General features: G+C 39.5%; 1 protein-coding gene across 14 annotated transcripts in view; it reads right to left on the bottom strand.

Moving 5' to 3' along the window:
- The window catches only part of KMT2A (lysine methyltransferase 2A), a 91459-nt gene that overhangs the window by 32464 nt on the left and 39257 nt on the right, over nt 1-19738 (bottom strand). For 6 of the 14 annotated variants that reach the window (XM_065529038.2, XM_065529041.2, XM_065529047.2 and 3 more), the window contains 13 exons: nt 17085-17262; nt 15676-15910; nt 13368-13432; nt 11507-11884; nt 11114-11187; nt 9592-9723; nt 8931-9044; nt 5453-5599; nt 4365-4460; nt 4003-4123; nt 2937-3059; nt 2027-2211; nt 1027-1200 (listed from right to left, as the gene is read on the bottom strand). In XM_065529038.2, coding sequence (XP_065385110.1) covers nt 1027-1200; nt 2027-2211; nt 2937-3059; nt 4003-4123; nt 4365-4460; nt 5453-5599; nt 8931-9044; nt 9592-9723; nt 11114-11187; nt 11507-11884; nt 13368-13432; nt 15676-15910; nt 17085-17262 — 2022 coding nt within the window. The remainder of the gene's footprint in view (nt 1-1026; nt 1201-2026; nt 2212-2936; nt 3060-4002; nt 4124-4364; nt 4461-5452; nt 5600-8930; nt 9045-9591; nt 9724-11113; nt 11188-11506; nt 11885-13367; nt 13433-15675; nt 15911-17084; nt 17263-19738) is intronic. The other 8 variants (XM_065529040.2, XM_065529042.2, XM_065529044.2 and 5 more) reach the window with 4 other exon arrangements.

The raw sequence follows: 19738 nt of genomic DNA, 5'->3' as shown, positions 1-19738 counted from the left end.
AAATGTTAATTATTCTTAAAACAGTGTGTTCTAAAAACCATTTCCTTTTTCCTCCCTAATCATCCAGCACAGAGATCCAACAGAAAACTCGTACCCTATTTTAATGTGGTATAATACTCTTTGGCTGAGACCTTTGAGATTCAATTCACAATTAACCTGTGGCAATTAAGAGATGCCAGGCTAATGAGGTAAGAATGCAAACAAATTGGCTGTATCATGATAAATTATCCAAGCAGGTCCACAGTTTTTAATTTGGATTAAAATAAGCAAACAGTGTCTCAGGCCTGTAATCCCAGCACTTTGGGAGGCTGATGTGGGTGGATCACTTGAGGTCAGGAGTTCAAGACCAGCCTAGCCAACATGGTGAAACCCCATCTCTACTAAAAATACAAAGTTAGCCAGGCATGATGGCGCATGCCTGTAATCCTAGCTACTCAGGAGGCTGAAGCAGGAGAATCACTTGAACATGGGAGGCGGAGGTTGCAGTGAGCTGAGATCCTGTCACTGCCTTCCAGCCTGGGTAACAGAGCGAGACTCCATCTCAAAAATAATAATAAAGAACAGAATAGCAAATATAGACCATGAGATAATAAATGATCATTTCCTATACATTCTTAAAATCATAAAATTAACAGGCATCTATCTACAAATGAAGATCTTATAAAGAAAGGCACATTATTCAGATCTGATCTCAAAAGGGGAGGGAGAACCAATTAATTTCACATTAGCATTTTCCACATCAACAGTTTGTTAGTGCTTCCTCTTAATATAAAAATAATTTTCAGAAAACTGAGATGAAAGTGAAATAAAAGAACTATTTTAAGACATTACCTTCCCTATCATAACCCTTCTTCTGAAACACAAAGCTAAAATAACTCATACATTTTTTGGTTTCTAAAGCCATGTGACATTTCTAAATATAATACAAATCATTTTTTAATTTACTTATACTCAGCCTCATGCCCCACAGATCCAAGGAAGCTACACTGGCACTAGAAATTTTGATGGCTCGCTGTAGAAACATACCACAGATGTGTAATTCCCTTGGTCCATCTTCCTCTTGACTCCTTCCAGATCTAAAGGCTGCTGATCATCCTGTTTGCTGACCTCTGTAAGAACTGGTGGATCAGGTCCTTCGGGGGAGCTGCGGGAAGGTATACTCTCCTCTGTCTCGGGATTTAAGTCTGGAGGCTTGGCAGCCTATTGCCAGGAAAGATATGTTGCTTTTATCTAACACTAAAACCAAGGTGTCCATGCAAATTCTATTAAAATTAATAAAGATGGTACTGAATGATTCATATTCATTTCATATTCCAAAGAACATGAAAATAATCAGATTTCTCAAATAGAAAAGGAAAGTTAAAAATGAGACTGTTATGTAATAGCTTAGCTAGGCTAACTTAGGAACTTTTCTTGGTAATTTCCAAACCTAGTATGAAGAAGCTGAAACTGTGTTCAGTTCCTTTTGAGTATAACATAGAAAGCAGCTAACTTTCCTATTAAAAAAAAGGGAGCTCTATTAAAAGATAAAACAGCAGCTTAGCTCTGAGTTAAAAGTGATCCATATGGTTCTTCTAATGACTACTTTATAAATGTGTAAAGTTCACAACTTACATAGACAGAAAGTGTTTTTCCAATTGATTACTATAACTGTCTCCTAACTACGAATCCTGCCTCTAGCTCAGGTATCTCCAGTCCTTCTCCACTCCAGTCAGAATAATATTTTCTAAGAAGCAACTCTGATCAGGTTACTGTCTTGGGTGAAGTGCTTCACTGGCTCCCCATCACGTTCAGAGTATAAAGTCCAAATTTCTCATTATAACAGCAAGACCTTTGAAGATACAGCTCCTTCCCATTTCTTACTCTAAAGAAGGTCCTACTCTTGGCTCTAAATATTTTCCTAATGGTTATAGCCACAACAAGTAACTAAAAATTAAGTGAGGAGAATGAAGCAAAACAAAAGAGAAACACTACATAAAAACTACCTAAGAACAAGCTCTCAGAAAAAAAATGAGACTTGGCCTACCTGCCGGTAGCGTAGCAAATGGCTGGTAGTCCGAGAATTCAACAAAGCTGTCAGAACTTGCTTCAGAGAAATCTGCAGCTCTTTTTCAAGGGCCAGTCGCCACTCTGCAGGGTGCCGCTCAGTACAGTTCACACAAGTGTAGGCCACACTTTCTGGCAGATTAGATAGAATCTCATACATCTCATCTAAGAAAACAAAAACCTACCATGATGAGGTCCTCTGAAGAATGGGAGAGAGGAAGAAGAGGAAACTATTCCACTGAACTTACTATAAAGCCATATGTTGGGCACCACATTAAGATTCTAATATCCTCCTGGATATCACACATATTGATCTCAAAAAGTGGCATTATTAATTAACACCAATCCTGAATTTGGTTATTGAGAATCAGGTTATGGAACCCACAAAGGACAGCAAATAAATACTTTAAAGGCATATATTCAAGATAAGTGAGCACAAATGTAATACAATGCTGCTTATTCTAGAAACTAAAAAATAAATTTAGGCCGGGCGCGGTGGCTCACGCCTGTAATCCCAGCACTTTGGGAGGCCGAGACGGGCGGATCACAAGGTCAGGAGATGGAGACTATCCTGGCTAACACCGTGAAGCCCCGTCTCTACTAAAAATACAAAAAATTAGCCGGGCGCGGTGGCGGGCGCCTGTAGTCCCAGCTACTCTGGAGGCTGAGGCAGGAGAATGGCGTAAACCCGGGAGGCGGAGCTTGCAGTGAGTGGAGATTGCACCACTGCACTCCAGCCTGGGCAACAGAGCAAGACTCTGTCTCAAAAAAAAAAAACTTTAGAGATTTCAAATAACAACACAACCATAATTTTAGGTTTAAAGTGCTCTAGAGGCTTATAAATGCAGTAGTACCTATAAAGAAGAAAACTGAAATAAAAAGACTCCAACCTTCTGTACCTGAAAGATTCTCACATTTGGAATGGACCCAGCGATCACACTTCCCACATTGCATCATCTTACTCTCATAGTCATCATCATCGTAACATTTGTCACAGAGAGGGCAGAAGTTTCCTGAAAGCAAAGCAAAGTTTACAGCAGTGCTTTGGCTCACGTATATGTGTTTTTACGGCCCTTGACTTGCATATACCAACCCAATCTAAATCTTCTTCTGGGATCATGAACACCAGCATGGATCTACTGTGGAATGTTCACATATCTGCAGTCTCAAGATTATTCTGAACCCCTCAGATACTCACAGAAAAGCTTCATACGCCACTAGTTTTCTTTAGTTTACTAGTTTTCATTTATAAAGGTCATAAGGTAGATTTTCAAGGTAAAACAATAGAAAAGAATGGAAGAGAGAAATTTCTCACACATTTGAAAGAAATATTTAAATATTTAAAAGGAAGTGGCAATATGGAAGTCAGAAACAGTACATGTAAGCTTTTTCCTTATTTCTAGGGCATTTATATTAGAGCTTAGAGGAGCACTTCCTAAGATTCAGTACTCTGCATAACCTTCATAAATTTTCTTTATATACAGAGATCTCCTCTATTATTTTTTACTTAATGAACTTCTTCAAACTGATCTGCTTATCTTAGTTAAAATACTGAACTTTATATGATTATCCTAAGTCAGTAATATAATAGGTTTAATGTATTAGTTATATTAATATTTTTTCTAATATAACTATTAAAAGAAAATGTTTGGGTACCAACTAAAATCACTTCTGAAATAAACAAATGTATAATATATATACCACACTTTGGGAAATACTAGCTTAGAGGATTTCTTTGTGGTTAGTTATAATGAAAAGTCCTCTTAACACTTCCCATATGAACTAACAAGACATTTCTAGTTGCTAAGTTCTAAACAGGAACTTAGGAAATGTGTCTAAATGGTATCCTTGACATAATGTGTGAGACTTTTTATTTCATTTCACTAGAGAGTCTAGTTCACCTCCAAAACACCAAGTACAACCTCCGAAAGTTGGCAAAACTGGCTTTTTGGGTACCTTTAGCAAAGAGCTTGGCGCAGTCATGGCACAGTGAGAAATCGTGAGACCACTGTGCATCCCACCCTTTGCCTGGAGTTGTGGATCCACAGCTCTTACAGCGAACACACTTGGTACAGATCTAGAAAAGAGGAAAATAAATTCAACAGGAATTTCTTGTTTTTAATATCTTTCCTTAACTAAAAGGTTCTCAAATGCATCCATTTATAGATTTCATTTCTCTACTGAGATGATTTCCTAGTAATGAGGCAAAAAGATTGTCATACTGACATCCTCAAGCATAGATATTTGTAATACAAGTTACATAGGCCCAATAGTCACAGGACGGTTCTCTATAAAAGAGCATCATGTGTATAACTCACCCAAACTTTCTTTTTCTTTGTGGGTTTGGTGGGGTAGTTTGGTCCCAGGCACTCAGGGTGATAGCTGTTTCGGCACTTATTACACTCCAGCAGCTGCTGTAAGAAAATATAATGGCAAAATGATAAGCATCATATTACCTTCACCCAACACCTATTATTTAGCACCCCATTTCACATTTACTGGCAAGTAAGTAGAGCACACAACTGTAAGTTTTAATTTCCTCACGCATTATTTACTCCTGCCAAAGGCACTTGGTGATCAGCATTCTTACTAGGGAGATTTGACTTATTTTTGGAATTTTATTCAGTATCATGTTTTCTGCCATTGTTCCAAAATTAAAACACAAAATAGGCAACTGATGACACCCAATTAAATACTAAAGACAGACTAAGCAAAAAGAGAAATAATATAGATACAAAATCTTAACTGGAAGACAGAAATAGAGATCGAAAAAGAAAGCAATACTCTAAGCACAGTCACCCTTGATTTCCGTGAGGGATTGGTTCCAGGACCCCCAGAGGATACCAAAGTCCATGGATACTCAAGTCCCTTAGACAAAATGGTGCAGCATTTGCATATAAGAAAATGCACATCCTCCCATATACTTATTTTTTTTTGAGATGGAGTCTCACTCTGTCACCCAGGCTGGCGTGACAGACTGCACCACAGGCTGGAGTGGCTCACTGCAACCTCTGAGTCCAAAGTTCAAGAGATTTTCCTGCCTCAGCCTCCCAAGTAGCTGGGACTACAGGTGACCACCACCACGCCTGGCTAATTTTTTGTATTTTTAGTAGAGATGGGGTTTCACCATGTTAGCTCAGATGGTCTCGAACTCCTGGCCTCAAGTGATCTGCTCGCCATATACTTTAAATTATCTCTAGATTACTTATCATACCTAATACAATGTAAATAGTTGTTATACTGTATTGTTTAGCAAATAATGACAAGAAAAAGTCTGTTCACGTAGAGTACAGAGGCAACTACTAATTTTTTCCCACATATAATCAATCCAAGATTGGTTGAGTCCAGGGATACAGAACCCACTGACACAGAGGTCCAGCTGTAGTTCTATTACCAAGTTTTGTACCTTTGTAGCCTGATGTTGCCTTCCACAAACGTGACAGAATTTGCAGCGACGACAACACCAATTTTCCAGCTGGTCCTCCAGAGGGCGCTCGTTCTCCTCTAAACAAAACTTGTGGAAGGGCTCACAACAGACTTGGCAATATACAAACTATAGTAAGAACATGGGAAGATAGAAGTATGTCAAATAATATGTAGAAAAACATAATCAACCATACCCTCCTTATATACTTTGGGTTTTAGTAGTCCACTGGCATATATTTAAGTCAATACATATTCATTATAATGACTATGTAAAAAAGTACAGTATTGGGCACTGTGGGAGATTCAGAGTACTAAAGTGGTAATAACAGTGGAATTAGAAAGTAACAAAGTAAATATAATCCAAGATCTAAGAGAACATGCTAAGTGCCCTAAGAGTGGTATAAACAAAGAGCTATGGGAATGTAAAGGAGTGGGGTGAGGGAAATAGGGAGGGTTTAAACGTTTTCTGTAATATACGAAACAATTCTAAGCTCTGGTTTGTCCTTTCCATTTCTATTTTTTTTAATTCATTTTTATTTTTATTTACTTATTTTTTTGACATAGAGTCTCACTCTGTCGCCCAGGCTGGGGTGCAGTGGTGCGATCTCGACTCATTGCAATCTCTGCCTCCCGTGTTCAAGCGATTCTCCAGCCTCAGTCTCCTGAGTAGCTGGATTACAGGTGCGTGCCACCACACCTGGCTAATTTTTTGAGACGGGGTTTCACCGTGTTAGCGAAGATGGTCTCCATCTCCTGACCTCGTGATCCACCCGCCTAGGCCTCCCAAAGTGCTAGGATTGCAGGCATGAGTCACCACGCCCAGCCTCCATTTCTAATTTTAGAAATAAGTTATTTTCATATTGATATAGGATTTTCAAAAATACTAATTAGGATAATCCAGAATTTTCATTTGCCACAAAGGAATTATTGGGACAATTGGTCAAACCTAAATAAGGCCTATAGATCAGATAATAGTAATGTACCAATGTTAATTTCCTGATTTGGTAATTATACCATGGTTAAATACAAGAATGTCCTTGATTTTTAAAAATACACACTAAAATATTTATAGGTAAAATGGTATATGTCTGCAACTTGTTCTCAAATTTTTAGACAAATGTGTATCTATAGGTAAAATGTGTATATGTATTTTATTTGTTATTTTGTAGAAGAGATACACACAGAGAAACATATTAACACTTAGGGAATCTGGGTGAGGGGTACCTAGAATTCTTTGTACGACTCATAGTTTTTTTGTAAATCTGAAATCATGTCAACATAAAAAGTTTAAAAAGTTCGCCTGGAAGAGAGTTCATCAAGCACTGGTTATGCTTTAGGAGTGCAGTGCAGGCAGCAGGCTATTCTCTAATTCATGTTTTAGGAATCCTGTGAGATTGCTATGTACAACTATAAAGAATTTAAATCAGAACAATTATACCCTGAAAAAGAAATCTGTTTAATCCCAGAAGTTGAAGGACTGGTGCTATAAAAATAAGTTATACCTGTGGGTGGCATAAATGTGGGTGCAAAGCACTATATTAGGAGGGAAAAGAGATATAGTAGACCCCTGGCACTTGTAGACTGAATATTCTCAGTCTCAATGATATCTGAAGCAACTCCTGCACTTAGAACAATAAGTTGTTCATAATATGGACTAAGAGAATATTTGCTTAGTAAATGAATACCAGGCAATAATTTGTAATTTTGCTAGTAATAACTTCAAATGGCAAGTGGGCAGGGTTGAGTTTCTTACCTAGTTTGTGTCTCACTGACTGCTCAACATTCAGATTTCAACCTAACTTGGATTTTCTTATGTTTTCTTTTTTTTTTTCTTTTTTATTTTTTTGAGACAGGGTCTTGCTTAGTTGCCCAGGCTGGAGTGCAGTGGTGTGATAATGGCTCACTACAGCTTTGATCTCCTGGGCTCAAGTGATCCTCTCACCTCAGCCTCCCAAGTAGCTGGGACTAGAGTAGCTGGGACTATAGGCACATGCTACCATGCCTGGTATTTTTTTTTTTTTTTTTTTTTTGAGTAGAGATGAGGTCTCACTGTTGCTCAGGCTGATCTTGAACTCCTGAGCTCAAGCAGTCCTCCTGCCTCAGCCTCCCAAAGTGCTGGGATTACAGGCATGAGCCATTGCACCCGACCTGGATTTTCTTTACTACCTTTGCATACATATCTTATGTGGTAAGTAATAAGCCAAAGAGGTATCTGCCAGGAATTTAAGAACTGTAAAGGATGTAGGATATGTCCCTTATAAATGACAAACTACTGCTTCCTATTCAAAATTGTGCACTTTTTCCTTTCTCATTGTAAAGGTGGTACATACTGCAAAAAAACTCAGAAAGATTTAAAAAAAAACCAAAAAAACAGAGAAACAAATAGAGGTCACCCATAATCCAACCATACTCTTAATATTTTGGTATGAATCCTTCCAGATTGTTTTCTAGATATATATTCTAAAAACACTTTTCCAAACTAAGATGGGATTGTGCTTTATATACTATCTTGTAATCTGTTCTTTTCACTCAGTGATATGTTATGGACATCTTTCCATGTTATTACTGCAATTACTTTGGCACCAACCTAATAACATCAATCTATATTATCATCTTTAGGACTTCATATTTGCCATTATATATGCCCTATACTTATTTTAACCCATGCTCCTATATGGACTTTTGGGTTGTTTCCAGTTTTTTATTATCATGAACAATATTGAAATGAACACTACTTTATATCTACAGGTTTGCCAATTTATCTATTTATATCCATAAGTATTTGAAGTGCAATTGCTATGTTAGAGGATATACCTATTTTAAAGATAAATATATATTTCCAAATAATTCCCTCAGAAAGAAAGATTGTAACTAATCTATATTTCTTTCTACCAACAGAAAGTCCCCATTTATTCAGGATTCTTTTTTATCATGCTTTAATTTCCAGTTTTTGGTCACTAGAGGGCTAAAAAACAGACACCCTCCTTTCACCTCCCCCGCCACCTACCATGTATTTATTTCTAATTTTGTGAATTATCTATTTCTGTCTTTTGCCTATTTTTTTTCTGGATATCATTCCTTTTTCTTATTAATTGGTAAGAGCTCTTTGTAGACAAAGAGGCTCTGATATACAATATAAAACCACCACCAACAGCATCCCTTTTAATAGACCACTGTATAATTTTTTCTCTTATTTAGACATCTAACAGAAAGATCAGAACTCTAATAAAGACTGAATTTAAGAGAGATGGGATTATTGATCTTTTCACTCTCAATAACTTTGCTACTCTAATAGCAGATTCCTTCCTAAAATCTCTAAAATACTTCAAAACATTTCTTTAGCTGGTTTAAACAGGGGATAGTACCTGCTAAACACCAACAAAACAGACTATAGTAATTTCATCCACAGAAAAATAATCTGTGTACTTCCTGGGGTACAAAGAAGCAGGATGCCTTACCTCTACATGCCCACTACTGGCACAGAGAAAGCAAACCACCCTGGGTGTTATAGGAACAGAAGTCAAGATTCCTAAGCCTCCCATCTCCCATACATTTTCTGCTTCACAATCCTCCTGTGGAGAGAGAAAGGTCACTTAGGAAAGTTTTACAATTACACAACTTTGGATGGAAAATAAGGATGAAAAGCATAAAATTAGTATGACATCAGAATGTCAGAGTATTTCATTTTAATGAGTCCAAAAATAACTGCTGCTTTAGAAAGTTTAAATCTCAGACACAGACTATTAAAAGGCTCGCTTATTTGTTCAATTCATATCGCATATATTGCAAAGATACACTGGGACTGAATTTCCCTTACAGTTTTGCTAACTCAAGGAATCATCATGGTTTGATACTTTCCATGTGAAGGAATTACTTCCTCTGATACTGCTCAGGATGGATAGGAATGTTTCATTATCTATGTTCTGCAGTCAGTTCACAAACAGTGACCTAAGAACACTGACCAAAGCTCTCCCAGCGCTAAACCTATCTGTGAATGGGAGTTCTTATTCATTTCCCCAGTTGGTGCTGATTTCCTCTTTCAACACCTTTGGTAGTAGCATTTTCTTTATTTAAAGTCTTTGACACTCAATATACTTTACGGTCACTGAAAACCTTTACCTTAAAGTCCACTCTGATCCTGTGGACTCCATCTGCTGGAATTTTTTGCTTAGAACTATTGCCATTGGAGAGAGTACTGAGGATGTTCAAAGTGCCTGCATTCTCCTGCTTATTGACCGGAGGTGGTTTTTCCTAAGGAGACAAAAGATGAATATAGAACAAAATCACACCCTATTTGCCTTCATATTTGCAACAGATAATAACACAAATGACAAATCTTATTAATAGATCTAAAAAACATGTTTCCAACATAAACAGAGAAATAATCTTCAAAAAAAAAATTTTTAAGAGATTGGGTCTTGCTTTGTTGCCTAGGCTGCAATACAGTGGCACAATCATAGTTCACCGCAGCCTAGACCTCGTGGGCTCGAGTGATCCTCCTGCCTCAGCTTCTCAAGAGTAGCTGGGACTACAGGTGCATGCCACCATGCCTAGTTGATTTTTAAATTTTTTATAGCAACTGTGTGTCACTGTGTTGCCCAGGTTGGTCTCCAGCTCCTGCCCTCAAGTGATCCTCCTGCCTTGGTCCCCCAGAGTGCTGGGATTATAGATGTAAGTCACCACACTATCTCTTTATCCATAATAAATAAAAATAGTGAAAACAAGGAAGGGTGATTTTTACAGACAAATAATTGCTAAAGGATGTTGGGGTCAAAAAATAATTATGCCAAATGGCTTTTAGAATAAGCAGATTCCTAGGCTAGAACATACAGGGCCACAAAGAAGGGAAAAGCAACAAGGAAGAGACCAAAAAAGAAACAGGCTAAAGCCTAAACTTTTTTTTTTTTTGAGATGGAGTCTCGCTCTGTCATCCAGGCTAGAGTGCAGTGATGCAGTCTAAGCTCACTGCAGCCTCTGACTCACAGGTTCAGGCAATTCCCCTGCCTCAGCCTCCCAAGTAGCTAGGATTACAAGCGCCCACTACCACACCCGGCTAATTTTTGTATTTTTAGTAGAGATAGGGTTTCACCATGTTGGCCAGGCTGGTCTCAAACTCTTGACCTCAAGTGATCTGCCCGCTTCGGCTTCCCAAAGTGCTGGGATCACAGGCGTGAGCCACCGTGCCTCGCCAAGCCCAAACTTTTTTTTTTGGAGATGGTGTTTTGCTTTGTCACCCAGGCTGGACTGCAATGGTATAATCATAGCTCACTGTAGCCTCGAATTCCTGGGCTCAAGATGATCCTTCTGTCTCAGCCTCCTGAGTACCTGGGACTACAGGCAAGCGCCACCATGCCTGGCTAACTACTTCTTCTTTTGTTTTTTTGTTTAAATAAAGACAGGGTCTTGCTATGTTGCCCAGGTTGGTCTTGAACTGCTGGCCTCAAGCAATCTTCCCACCTCAGCCTCATTAAGTGTTGGGATTACCGGCATGAGCCACCGTGCCCAGCTAAAAGCCTAAACTTGAAATTTCTTAATTTTAAGAAATTCCACTGCCATATACATAGAAGTCAAGGATAAGGCTTTTTCCCTACAAAATAGAATACATCCCTGAGAAATGGCAGAGAAACAAATCTCTCCTCACCTTTTCTTTTGGTTTTTGTTTTACAGGGATACTTGGGCGGGGAGCCACTTTTTTCTGTTTGCTCTGCTCTGGACCTAAAAAATTCAGAATAAATTGCAGTCAGATGCTGGCAACAACTACTTTAGTACTGACTGACCTGTGAAGAAAGGGGCATTAGAAAAAAAAAAAAACTATTTAAACTCTAGGCTTCGAACAGGAAATTAAAACAATATCTCCAATTTAACTGGTTTTTTGTTTGTTTATTATTATACATAATAGTTAGAAAGAGAGCTGATTTTCTTGAACTGAAGACTTAAAATCATACATTTCCTGCTTTCAAATGCTGTTTGAAACATCAGTGCTTTTTTGTTAGTACTTGTGGTTCAGCAATTCCTTCTTGCCCTCTGCACTCACCTGATTCTGGTGGTGGAGGCTGCTTTTTCTTGGGTTCACTAGGAGTGGTTTTGGGAACTTCTTTTCTTGGCGGTCCTGTAGTAGGTGGCTGAGGGGGGATGACCGGTGCTGGCTGGGAGACCTGCTTGCTTGACTTCCTAGAAGCTGGAATGGTGGCCTGTTTGGATTCAGGCCCAGGGGCCGAGACATTTCCTTCTTCACTCTTTTCCTCGACGGGCTTTCGTGGAGGAGGCTCACTACTGCTTTTCTTTGGGGCAGGATCCTCTCTTGCTGATGGGGTAGGTTTCTGACTAGAGTCCACCACGTTCTTCACAACACTGCTCTCTTTGCTCTCTTTCTTTTCACTGGTCTTAGACTTTTTTTCTTTCTTTTTCACAGCTGGGGGAAAAACAACAACATCATCTGTCTATAAGTGAGAATAATTTTATTTAAAATAGAATTACAGAGCCACCATATGATCCAGCAATCCCACAGCTAGGTATATACCAAAAGAAAGGAAATCAGTATATCAAAGAGATATCTGCACTCTCATGTTTACTGCAGCAATATTCATGACAGCCAAGATTTGAAAGCAATCTAAGCGTCCATTAACAGATGAATGGATAAAGAATATGTGGTACATATCCACAATGGAGTACTATTCAGCCATAAAAACGAACGAGATCCTATCATCTGAAACCACATGGATGGAACTAGAGGACATTATGTTAAGTGAAATAAGCCAGGCACAGAGAGACAAACATCACATGTTCGCACTCATTTGTGGGAGCTAAAAATTAAAACAATTGAAATGATGGAGATAGAGACAGAGAGAATGATGGTTACGAGAGGCTGAGAAGGGTAGTGAGGTTGAGGGGGAAAGTGGGGATGGTTAATGGGTACAAAAATATAGCTAGATAGAAGTGAATAAGATCTAGTTTTTGATAGTACAACAGGGTAATTACAGTCAGCAATAATTTACTGTACCCTTAAAAATAATTACAAGAGTATAATTAGATTGTTTGTAACACAAAGGATAAATGCTTGAGGTAATGGACATCCCATGTACCCTGATGTGATTATTACCCATTGTATGCCTGTATCAACATATCTCATGTACCCCCATAAATTAATACACCTGCTGGCCAGGTGCAGTGGTGGCTCATGCCTGTAATTCCAGCACTTTGGGAGGCCAAGGTGAGAGGATTGCTTGAGCCCAGGAGTTCAAGACCAGCCTGGGCAACATGGCAAAATCCCGTCTCTGCAAACAAAAATTACAAAAATTAGCCAGGCGTGGTGGTGCGCACCTGTAGTCCCGGCTACTAGGGAGGCTGAGGTGGGAGGATGGCTTCAGTCTGGGAGGTCGAAGCTACAGTGAGTCATAATCATGCTACTGCACCCCAGCCTGAAAGACAGAGTGAGACTCTGTCTCAAAAAAATAAATAAGTAAATAAATACACCTGCTATGTATCTACAAAAATTAAAAATAAGTTAAAAAAATACATTTAAAAAATAGAAGCGTAGAAACGTGACACAACATTCTCAGTTTCCTGCAGCTAAAAGTTAGCATTGAAAGGCTAAAGAAAGTTAATGCTAAGTTGATCAGGTGAAATAGGTATACTTTAATTGCTCTAGGAAATTGAATGAACTATAATTTTTATATAAATCTTAAGACTTATTATGTAAAATTTAAAAAATATCCCCCAATACAGGAAATAGTCCAATCAACCCCCATGTACCTATTACCTAGCTTCAACAATCTACTCCCTGCGAAAGAGTTGCACTTAAAAAAAAAAAAAAGTATTCTCTTCTACTGGATGTATACAACTACACAGCATTTAAGCAAGGAACGTTTGGGGGAAGACCTTTTTAACAACACTACCTTTAGCTTGCTTCTGCAGGTAGGCTTTGGAAGGCATCCATTGTAGATTCTGACATTTTCTCATCCTAGGAAAACAAGGATTAAACCATGAAACAAATTAAATTTAGAAGAGAAGCACTGAAACAAGTGTTCATTTTGCCTGAAACAATCAATGAATCTTTATTCAGGTTCACATTTTTATAGCTGAAAAAAGGACTGCTCATTACTCAGATTAAATCTGAGCCTTTGAATCCCCGGATCAGCAATTTCACCTACCTTTAGGATCTAAAAGGAGCAAATATCAAATTATTTTTGAAATGGGACTCAAATTTCTTGTAATCCAACACTGACTAGCACTACACACAAAGTGATCAGTCAGTATTTCTCGTAGTCGCATCAGTCCTACTCTCTTATGAGGTTAATATTCATCAAGTAATCTTAACACAAAACAGACTAAAATTATCAAACAACTCCTTTGTCTACCACTACAATGTTATAATTAAATCTGGTGGCTTTGATATATACTTCACCCCTAAATTTAGATTTAATAAAATTCTAATGTAATCTGAAGTCTACAATTGCACTGAATCCACTTTAACTCTTAAATTTAGCACAACTTTATCTTGCTATCATGTACTTTTTTGTGATCTGTGAATTGCTTTACTTCTTTCCACTAATGAGACTGAGACAAGATTCTTGCTTAAGGTCAGACCAAACCAAAGCACAGAACTACTTCTTGTCTCCTAGAAATTATCTCCCCTGAAGTAAATAATGTAGCATTTCTCCCAACTATTCTTTATATTAATCACTTTCATGTCACTCACTCATTCAGCAAATATCTATTGATACCTATTATTTGTGCCAGGTAATTTACAAGATGCTCAATCACCAAAATTTGTTTATGCTACTATCTTGATCTACTTTAAATAAAGTATCCCAGATGGCAAAAAGTACATCCACAAACTGACTAAAAAAAGGAGAAAAAGTAGAGTAATAAAAATTTCAACATAAAAAATTCCATATTAGGGGATGGCTAATGGGTACAAAAAAATAATTAGAAAGAATGAATAAGACTTAGTATTTGATAGCACAACAGGGTGATTATAGTCAATAATAATTTAATTGTACATTTAAAAATGACTGAAAGAGTGTAACTGGATTGTTTATAATACAAAGGATAAATGCTTAAGGGAATGGATACCCCATTTTGCATGATATGATTATGATGCATTGCATGCCTGTATCAAAACATCTTATATATACCATAAATGTATATACCTACTATGTACCCATACAAATTAAAACAAAACTTCTTAAAAATAGAAATTTCGGCCGGGTGCGGTGGCTCACACCTGTAATCCCAGCATTTTGGGAGGCCGAGGCAGGTAGATCACCTGAGGTCGGGAGTTCAAGACCAGCCTGACCAACATGGAGAAACCCCGTCTCTACTAAAAATACAGAAATTAGCCAGGCATGGTGGCGCATGCTTGTAATCCCAGCTACTCGAGAGGCTGAGGCAGGAGAATCGCTTGAACCCGGGAGGCGGAGATTGCGCCATTGCACTCCAGCCTGGGCAAAAAGAGCGAAACTCCGTCTCAAAAAAAAAAAAACCAACAGAAATTTCATATGAGGCCAAGCACTGTGGCTCATGCCTGTAATCCCAGTACTTTGAGAGGCCAAGGCAGGAGGATCACTGGAGCCTAGGAGTTCAACGTTGGCAGTGAGCTATGATCATGCCACTGCACTCCAGCCTGGGTATCAGAGCAAGACCCTGTCTCTTAAAAAAAAAAAATTCCATGTGCACGAAAATATTCTAAGAGACAGTCGGAAAGCACAGATATTTATGCAGTGTATCTCCAATGTTTCCCGAATTGTCATAATTTTGTTGGGTCAACATAATTTCATAAAGTTGTCAGGTTTTAAGTAGGAATCCTCCAGAGCTACAGTCTGATATGGTAGTCATTAGTTACACATGGCTAAAGTTAAACGAAGTAAACAATGTAGTTTCTCAGTCACACTAATCACATGTCAAGCACTCAATAGCCACATGTGGCTAATGGCTGCCACACTGAACTAAACATTTCCATTATTGTTGTCTACTATTCCAATAGAACATTTCCATTGTTGCAGAACATTCTATTAATGACAGCATGGCCCCAGAGTATTTCTTATTTAAGAACAGCCCACACCACAAAATCTAACTGTAACAAGTCTTACAACTCAATTACAACCACATTCAGTGTCCTGATGCATCTGTGCAACAAACTAGGGATAAATAAGCAACTTTATGGTTGAGAGGTCAACATGTCAGAGTGAAACACCTACTTACTTGCAGCACTGCTTCTTTATATTGCGACCACCAAACTTGGGCTTATCTAAGCAATTAGTACAAACACCACAGTCCTCAGGCACCTGGCAGCCGGGACACTGCCCACACCGCCTCGATCGCCGTCCTTTCTTTACTGGAGGTTCCTGGGGTGCCTTGTTTCTAGTGACAGGTTTAATTGGTTTGATGGGTGGAGCAAGAGGTTCAGCATCTTCTGAGCCAGCAATTGATGACTTGTCTGTTAAAGAAATGAGGCATTAGTTCCAAGGGAGTACTGAATCCCTTCTTGGGAGTAGAAGGAGAGGTTCTCAAAAATCCCCTTCTATCATTAGATACCTTCAAACCTTGTTTTAATTGGTACTCCAAAAATAAAATATATTAAAATATTTATATACAGAACTCAGAATCTATTTTAAATAATTATTTAAATGTGTAAAAATGCCAATAACTTGGCCGGGCACAGTGGCTCATGTCTCTAATCCTAGCACTTTGGGAGGCTGAGCCGGGCAGATCGCCTGAGGTCAGGGGTTTGAGACCAGCTGGCCAACATAGCAAAACCCCTCTCCACTAAAAATACAAAAATTAGCTGGGCATGGTGGCACATGCCTGTAATCCTAGATACTCAGGAGGCTGATGCAGGAGAATCGCTTGAACCCAGGAAGTGGAGGCTATAGTAAGCTGAGATCATGCCCCTGTACTCCAGCTTGGGCAACACAACGAGACTCCGTCTCAAAAAAAAAAAAAAAGCCAACAACTTGCGTCTCGATGAAAGCAAAATTCCAAATATTGAAAACAAAACAGTCTAATCTAAAATCAAGAATAGAAACCAAATGCTTCTAAGGATTCTTCAAACCTCTAAATTCATTTTGAGTGGCCACTCTGCACTTAAGAACTATATGGCAGCCATGAGAACGTGCCTCCTAGACCTCCAACTACAGAAAGCACAACTGACCTGGGTCCCCGCTTCTGTGCTCTGAAATCGAGTGGTGCAGAGGCCACACTTACCATGGGCTTTCAGGCAGTGACTTGGTGGAGGAGTGACTCCTCCCCTGCTCCCAAGAGACACAAGACTCCCCTGACAGTCCACTTTTACTCAAAGACACCTTGACAGCTTTCTAAACCTTTCTTACCTGCACAGCAGTCTAGGAAGATTCTAGCCTTCCTTCCCCTTCTCCTTCATGGGGGTGAGACGGGCATCACAGTCTGACAGCTCTCCCAGCCTTCCCTGGCTACCTCCCCGTTTCCCTTCTCAGGCATTTCCTTTAATAAAATCCTCATGTTTTTAATCCCCTCTTGCCATCTGTTTTTCAGAGGACCTAGACTAACTATGAAGAGCCTACTGGGCATCCCCAGAATAATCAACAAACAAATCAAAAGCCTGTTCTGACTCCAAGTTGACCTTCCTGACCTACCATCATTCCCCATGGAAGACAAAATCTTTTCTCGTTCTTCCCATGGTAAGGCACTCAGGGTGGGCATGTCATCAGGAAACACAGCTCGTTTTCGGCCAAGGGCAACAGCTGCTCTTCTGCAGACATGTTTAATCCGGGGTCCTCGCACAGAGGTCTCTGATGAGTCACTTTCTTGACCCTAAATATGAGGCAATCCAAAAACAGTAACAACCATACATGTTGAAATTATAACTGAATGAAGCCGAGGTATACTTGATCAATTTCATGATGATTTAGAATCAAAACATACAACTCTAATTATTCCCAGCTGATAAATCACATCAAAACAGAAATCAACTATTAACGTATCCTAATTGGCAGCACAAAAAAAAAGGTCTCTAATCAAAAAATAAAAAACAGCTTGAGGTGGGAAGATCATTTGAGGCCAGGAGTTCAAGACCAGTATGGGCAACATAGCGAGAACCCATCTCTACCCAAAATTTAAAAATTGGCTGGGTGTGGTAATACACACTTGTAATTCTAGCTACTTAGGAGGCTGGGACAAGAGGATCACTTGAGCCACCTTGGGTGACAGAGTGAGACCCTATCTTAAAAACAAACAAACAACTAAGCTTCTATTCCCAATTACACTACTATTTTAAATTCCCCTCAAAATTCAAGCTGCCAGTCTATATTACCAAAAAGGTCAGTGTGATATAAATATGGCTTATCTAACCAAAAACTATTTCTTATATTTCCTTGATCAACAGAGAAGTAGGAGTGAAATAACTTATAAATGAAAGTATAGGCTGGGCGCAGTGCTCACGCCTGCAATCCCAGCACTTTGGGAGGCCGAGGCGGGCGGATCATCTGAGGTCGGGAGTTTGAGATCAGCCTGACCAACATGGAGAAACCCTGTCTCTACTAAAAATACAAAATTAGCCGGGTGTGGTGGCGCATGCCCATAATCTCAGCTACTCAGGAGGCTGCGGCAGAATTGCTTGAACCTGGAAGGCGGAGGTTGCAGTGAGCTGAGATCACGCCATTGTACTCCAGCCTGGGGAACAAGAACGAAACTCCGTCTCAAAAAAAAAAGGAAGTATAAAAGGCTACAACAGAAATGTCTCAGATTTTAAAGAGCCACTGCTCCTATCACAAAAAACATCCAACATGGTGTTAAAAATAAGTCCCATTATATTCCTGCTACAATTTTCAACTGGCAGAATTACTAAATGTAACTATGGCCCTAGGTTGAATAACATTAATTTTATTTATTTATTTTTTTGAGACGGCGTCTCACTCTGTTACCCAGGCTGGAGTACAGTGCCGCGATCTCGGCTCACTGCAACCTCTGCCTCCCAGGTTCAAGTGATTCTCCTGCCTCAACCTCCCGAGTAGCTGGTACTACAGGCACATGCCACCATGTCCGGCTAATTTTTTGTATCTTTAGTAGAGACGGGGGTTCACCGTGTTAGCCAGGATGGTCTCGATCTCCTGACCTCGTGATCCGCCCGCCTCGGCCTCCCAAAGTGCTGGGATTACAGGCGTGAGCCACCGCCCCCGGCCCTGAATAACATTACAAATCTAAGTTTATGGCCATCTTACTCTAACTTGATATGCTGGCATAAATAGGCATCTACTACATGACAATCTTTTCTTTTTTTTTTTTTTTTTTTTTTTTTGAGACGGAGTCTCGCTTTGTTGCCCGGGCTGGAGTGCAGTGGCCGGATCTCAGCTCACTGCAAGCTCCGCCTCCCGGGTTTACGCCATTCTCCTGCCTCAGCCTCCCAAGTAACTGGGACTACAGGCGCCCGCCACCTCGCCCGGCTAGTGTTTTGTATTTTTTTAGTAGAGACGGGGTTTCACCGTGTTAGCCAGGATGCTCTCGATCTCCTGACCTCGTGATCCGCCCGTCTCGGCCTCCCAAAGTGCTGGGATTACAGGCTTGAGCCACCGCGCCCGGCCGACAATCTTTTCAAAAGACCCTAAAGATCAGCAACACTTCTCAGAAAAGGCCAGTGACTAGCTTACTTTGTTAAACAAATAAACAAACAAAACAATAAAAAAACAAACAAAAATGCTCATGTTAACTAACTGAATTCTATAGCTTTCCTGTTCCATGGCCTAAGGCTAAGTGCTTCTAATCTGTTTGTTTCTTTATTTATTTTGAGACAGAGTCTTACTCTATTGGCCCAGGCTTGAGTGCAGTGGCGGGATCCCACTCACTGCTATCTCTGCCTCCCAGGTTCAAGTGCTTCTCTTGCCTCAATCTCCCGAGTAGCTGGGAATAGAGGCGTGTATCACATGCCCAACTAATTTTTTTTTTTTTTTTTTTTTAAGTAGAGATGAGGTTTCACCATATTGGCCAGGCCGGTCTCAAACTCCTGACCTCAAGTGATCTGCCCACCTTGGCCTTCCAAAGTGGTGGGATTACAGGCATGAGCCATGGCACCCGGCCAGTACTTCTCATTTGTATTCTGCAAAAACATATTATCTACTGCTCTAATCCCTCACTACTCAGAGGAAGAGAATGATCCCCTCCGGTTTTCTATTCTATCAGGGATAGTAAAACAATTTGACTATTAAAATGTACCTTTAAAATTAAGTCCCAGGTTTAATTACATCAAGCCTATAAGGTACAAACAACTCAGCATCCTCTGAGTTGTTTAATTATC

Source organism: Macaca fascicularis, chromosome 14 (assembly GCF_037993035.2).
Source record: "Macaca fascicularis isolate 582-1 chromosome 14, T2T-MFA8v1.1".
NCBI classification, from domain to species: Eukaryota; Metazoa; Chordata; class Mammalia; order Primates; family Cercopithecidae; genus Macaca; species Macaca fascicularis.
The sequence above is the reverse complement of the archived record's forward strand: the minus strand, read 5'-3'. Positions and strand labels throughout refer to the sequence as shown.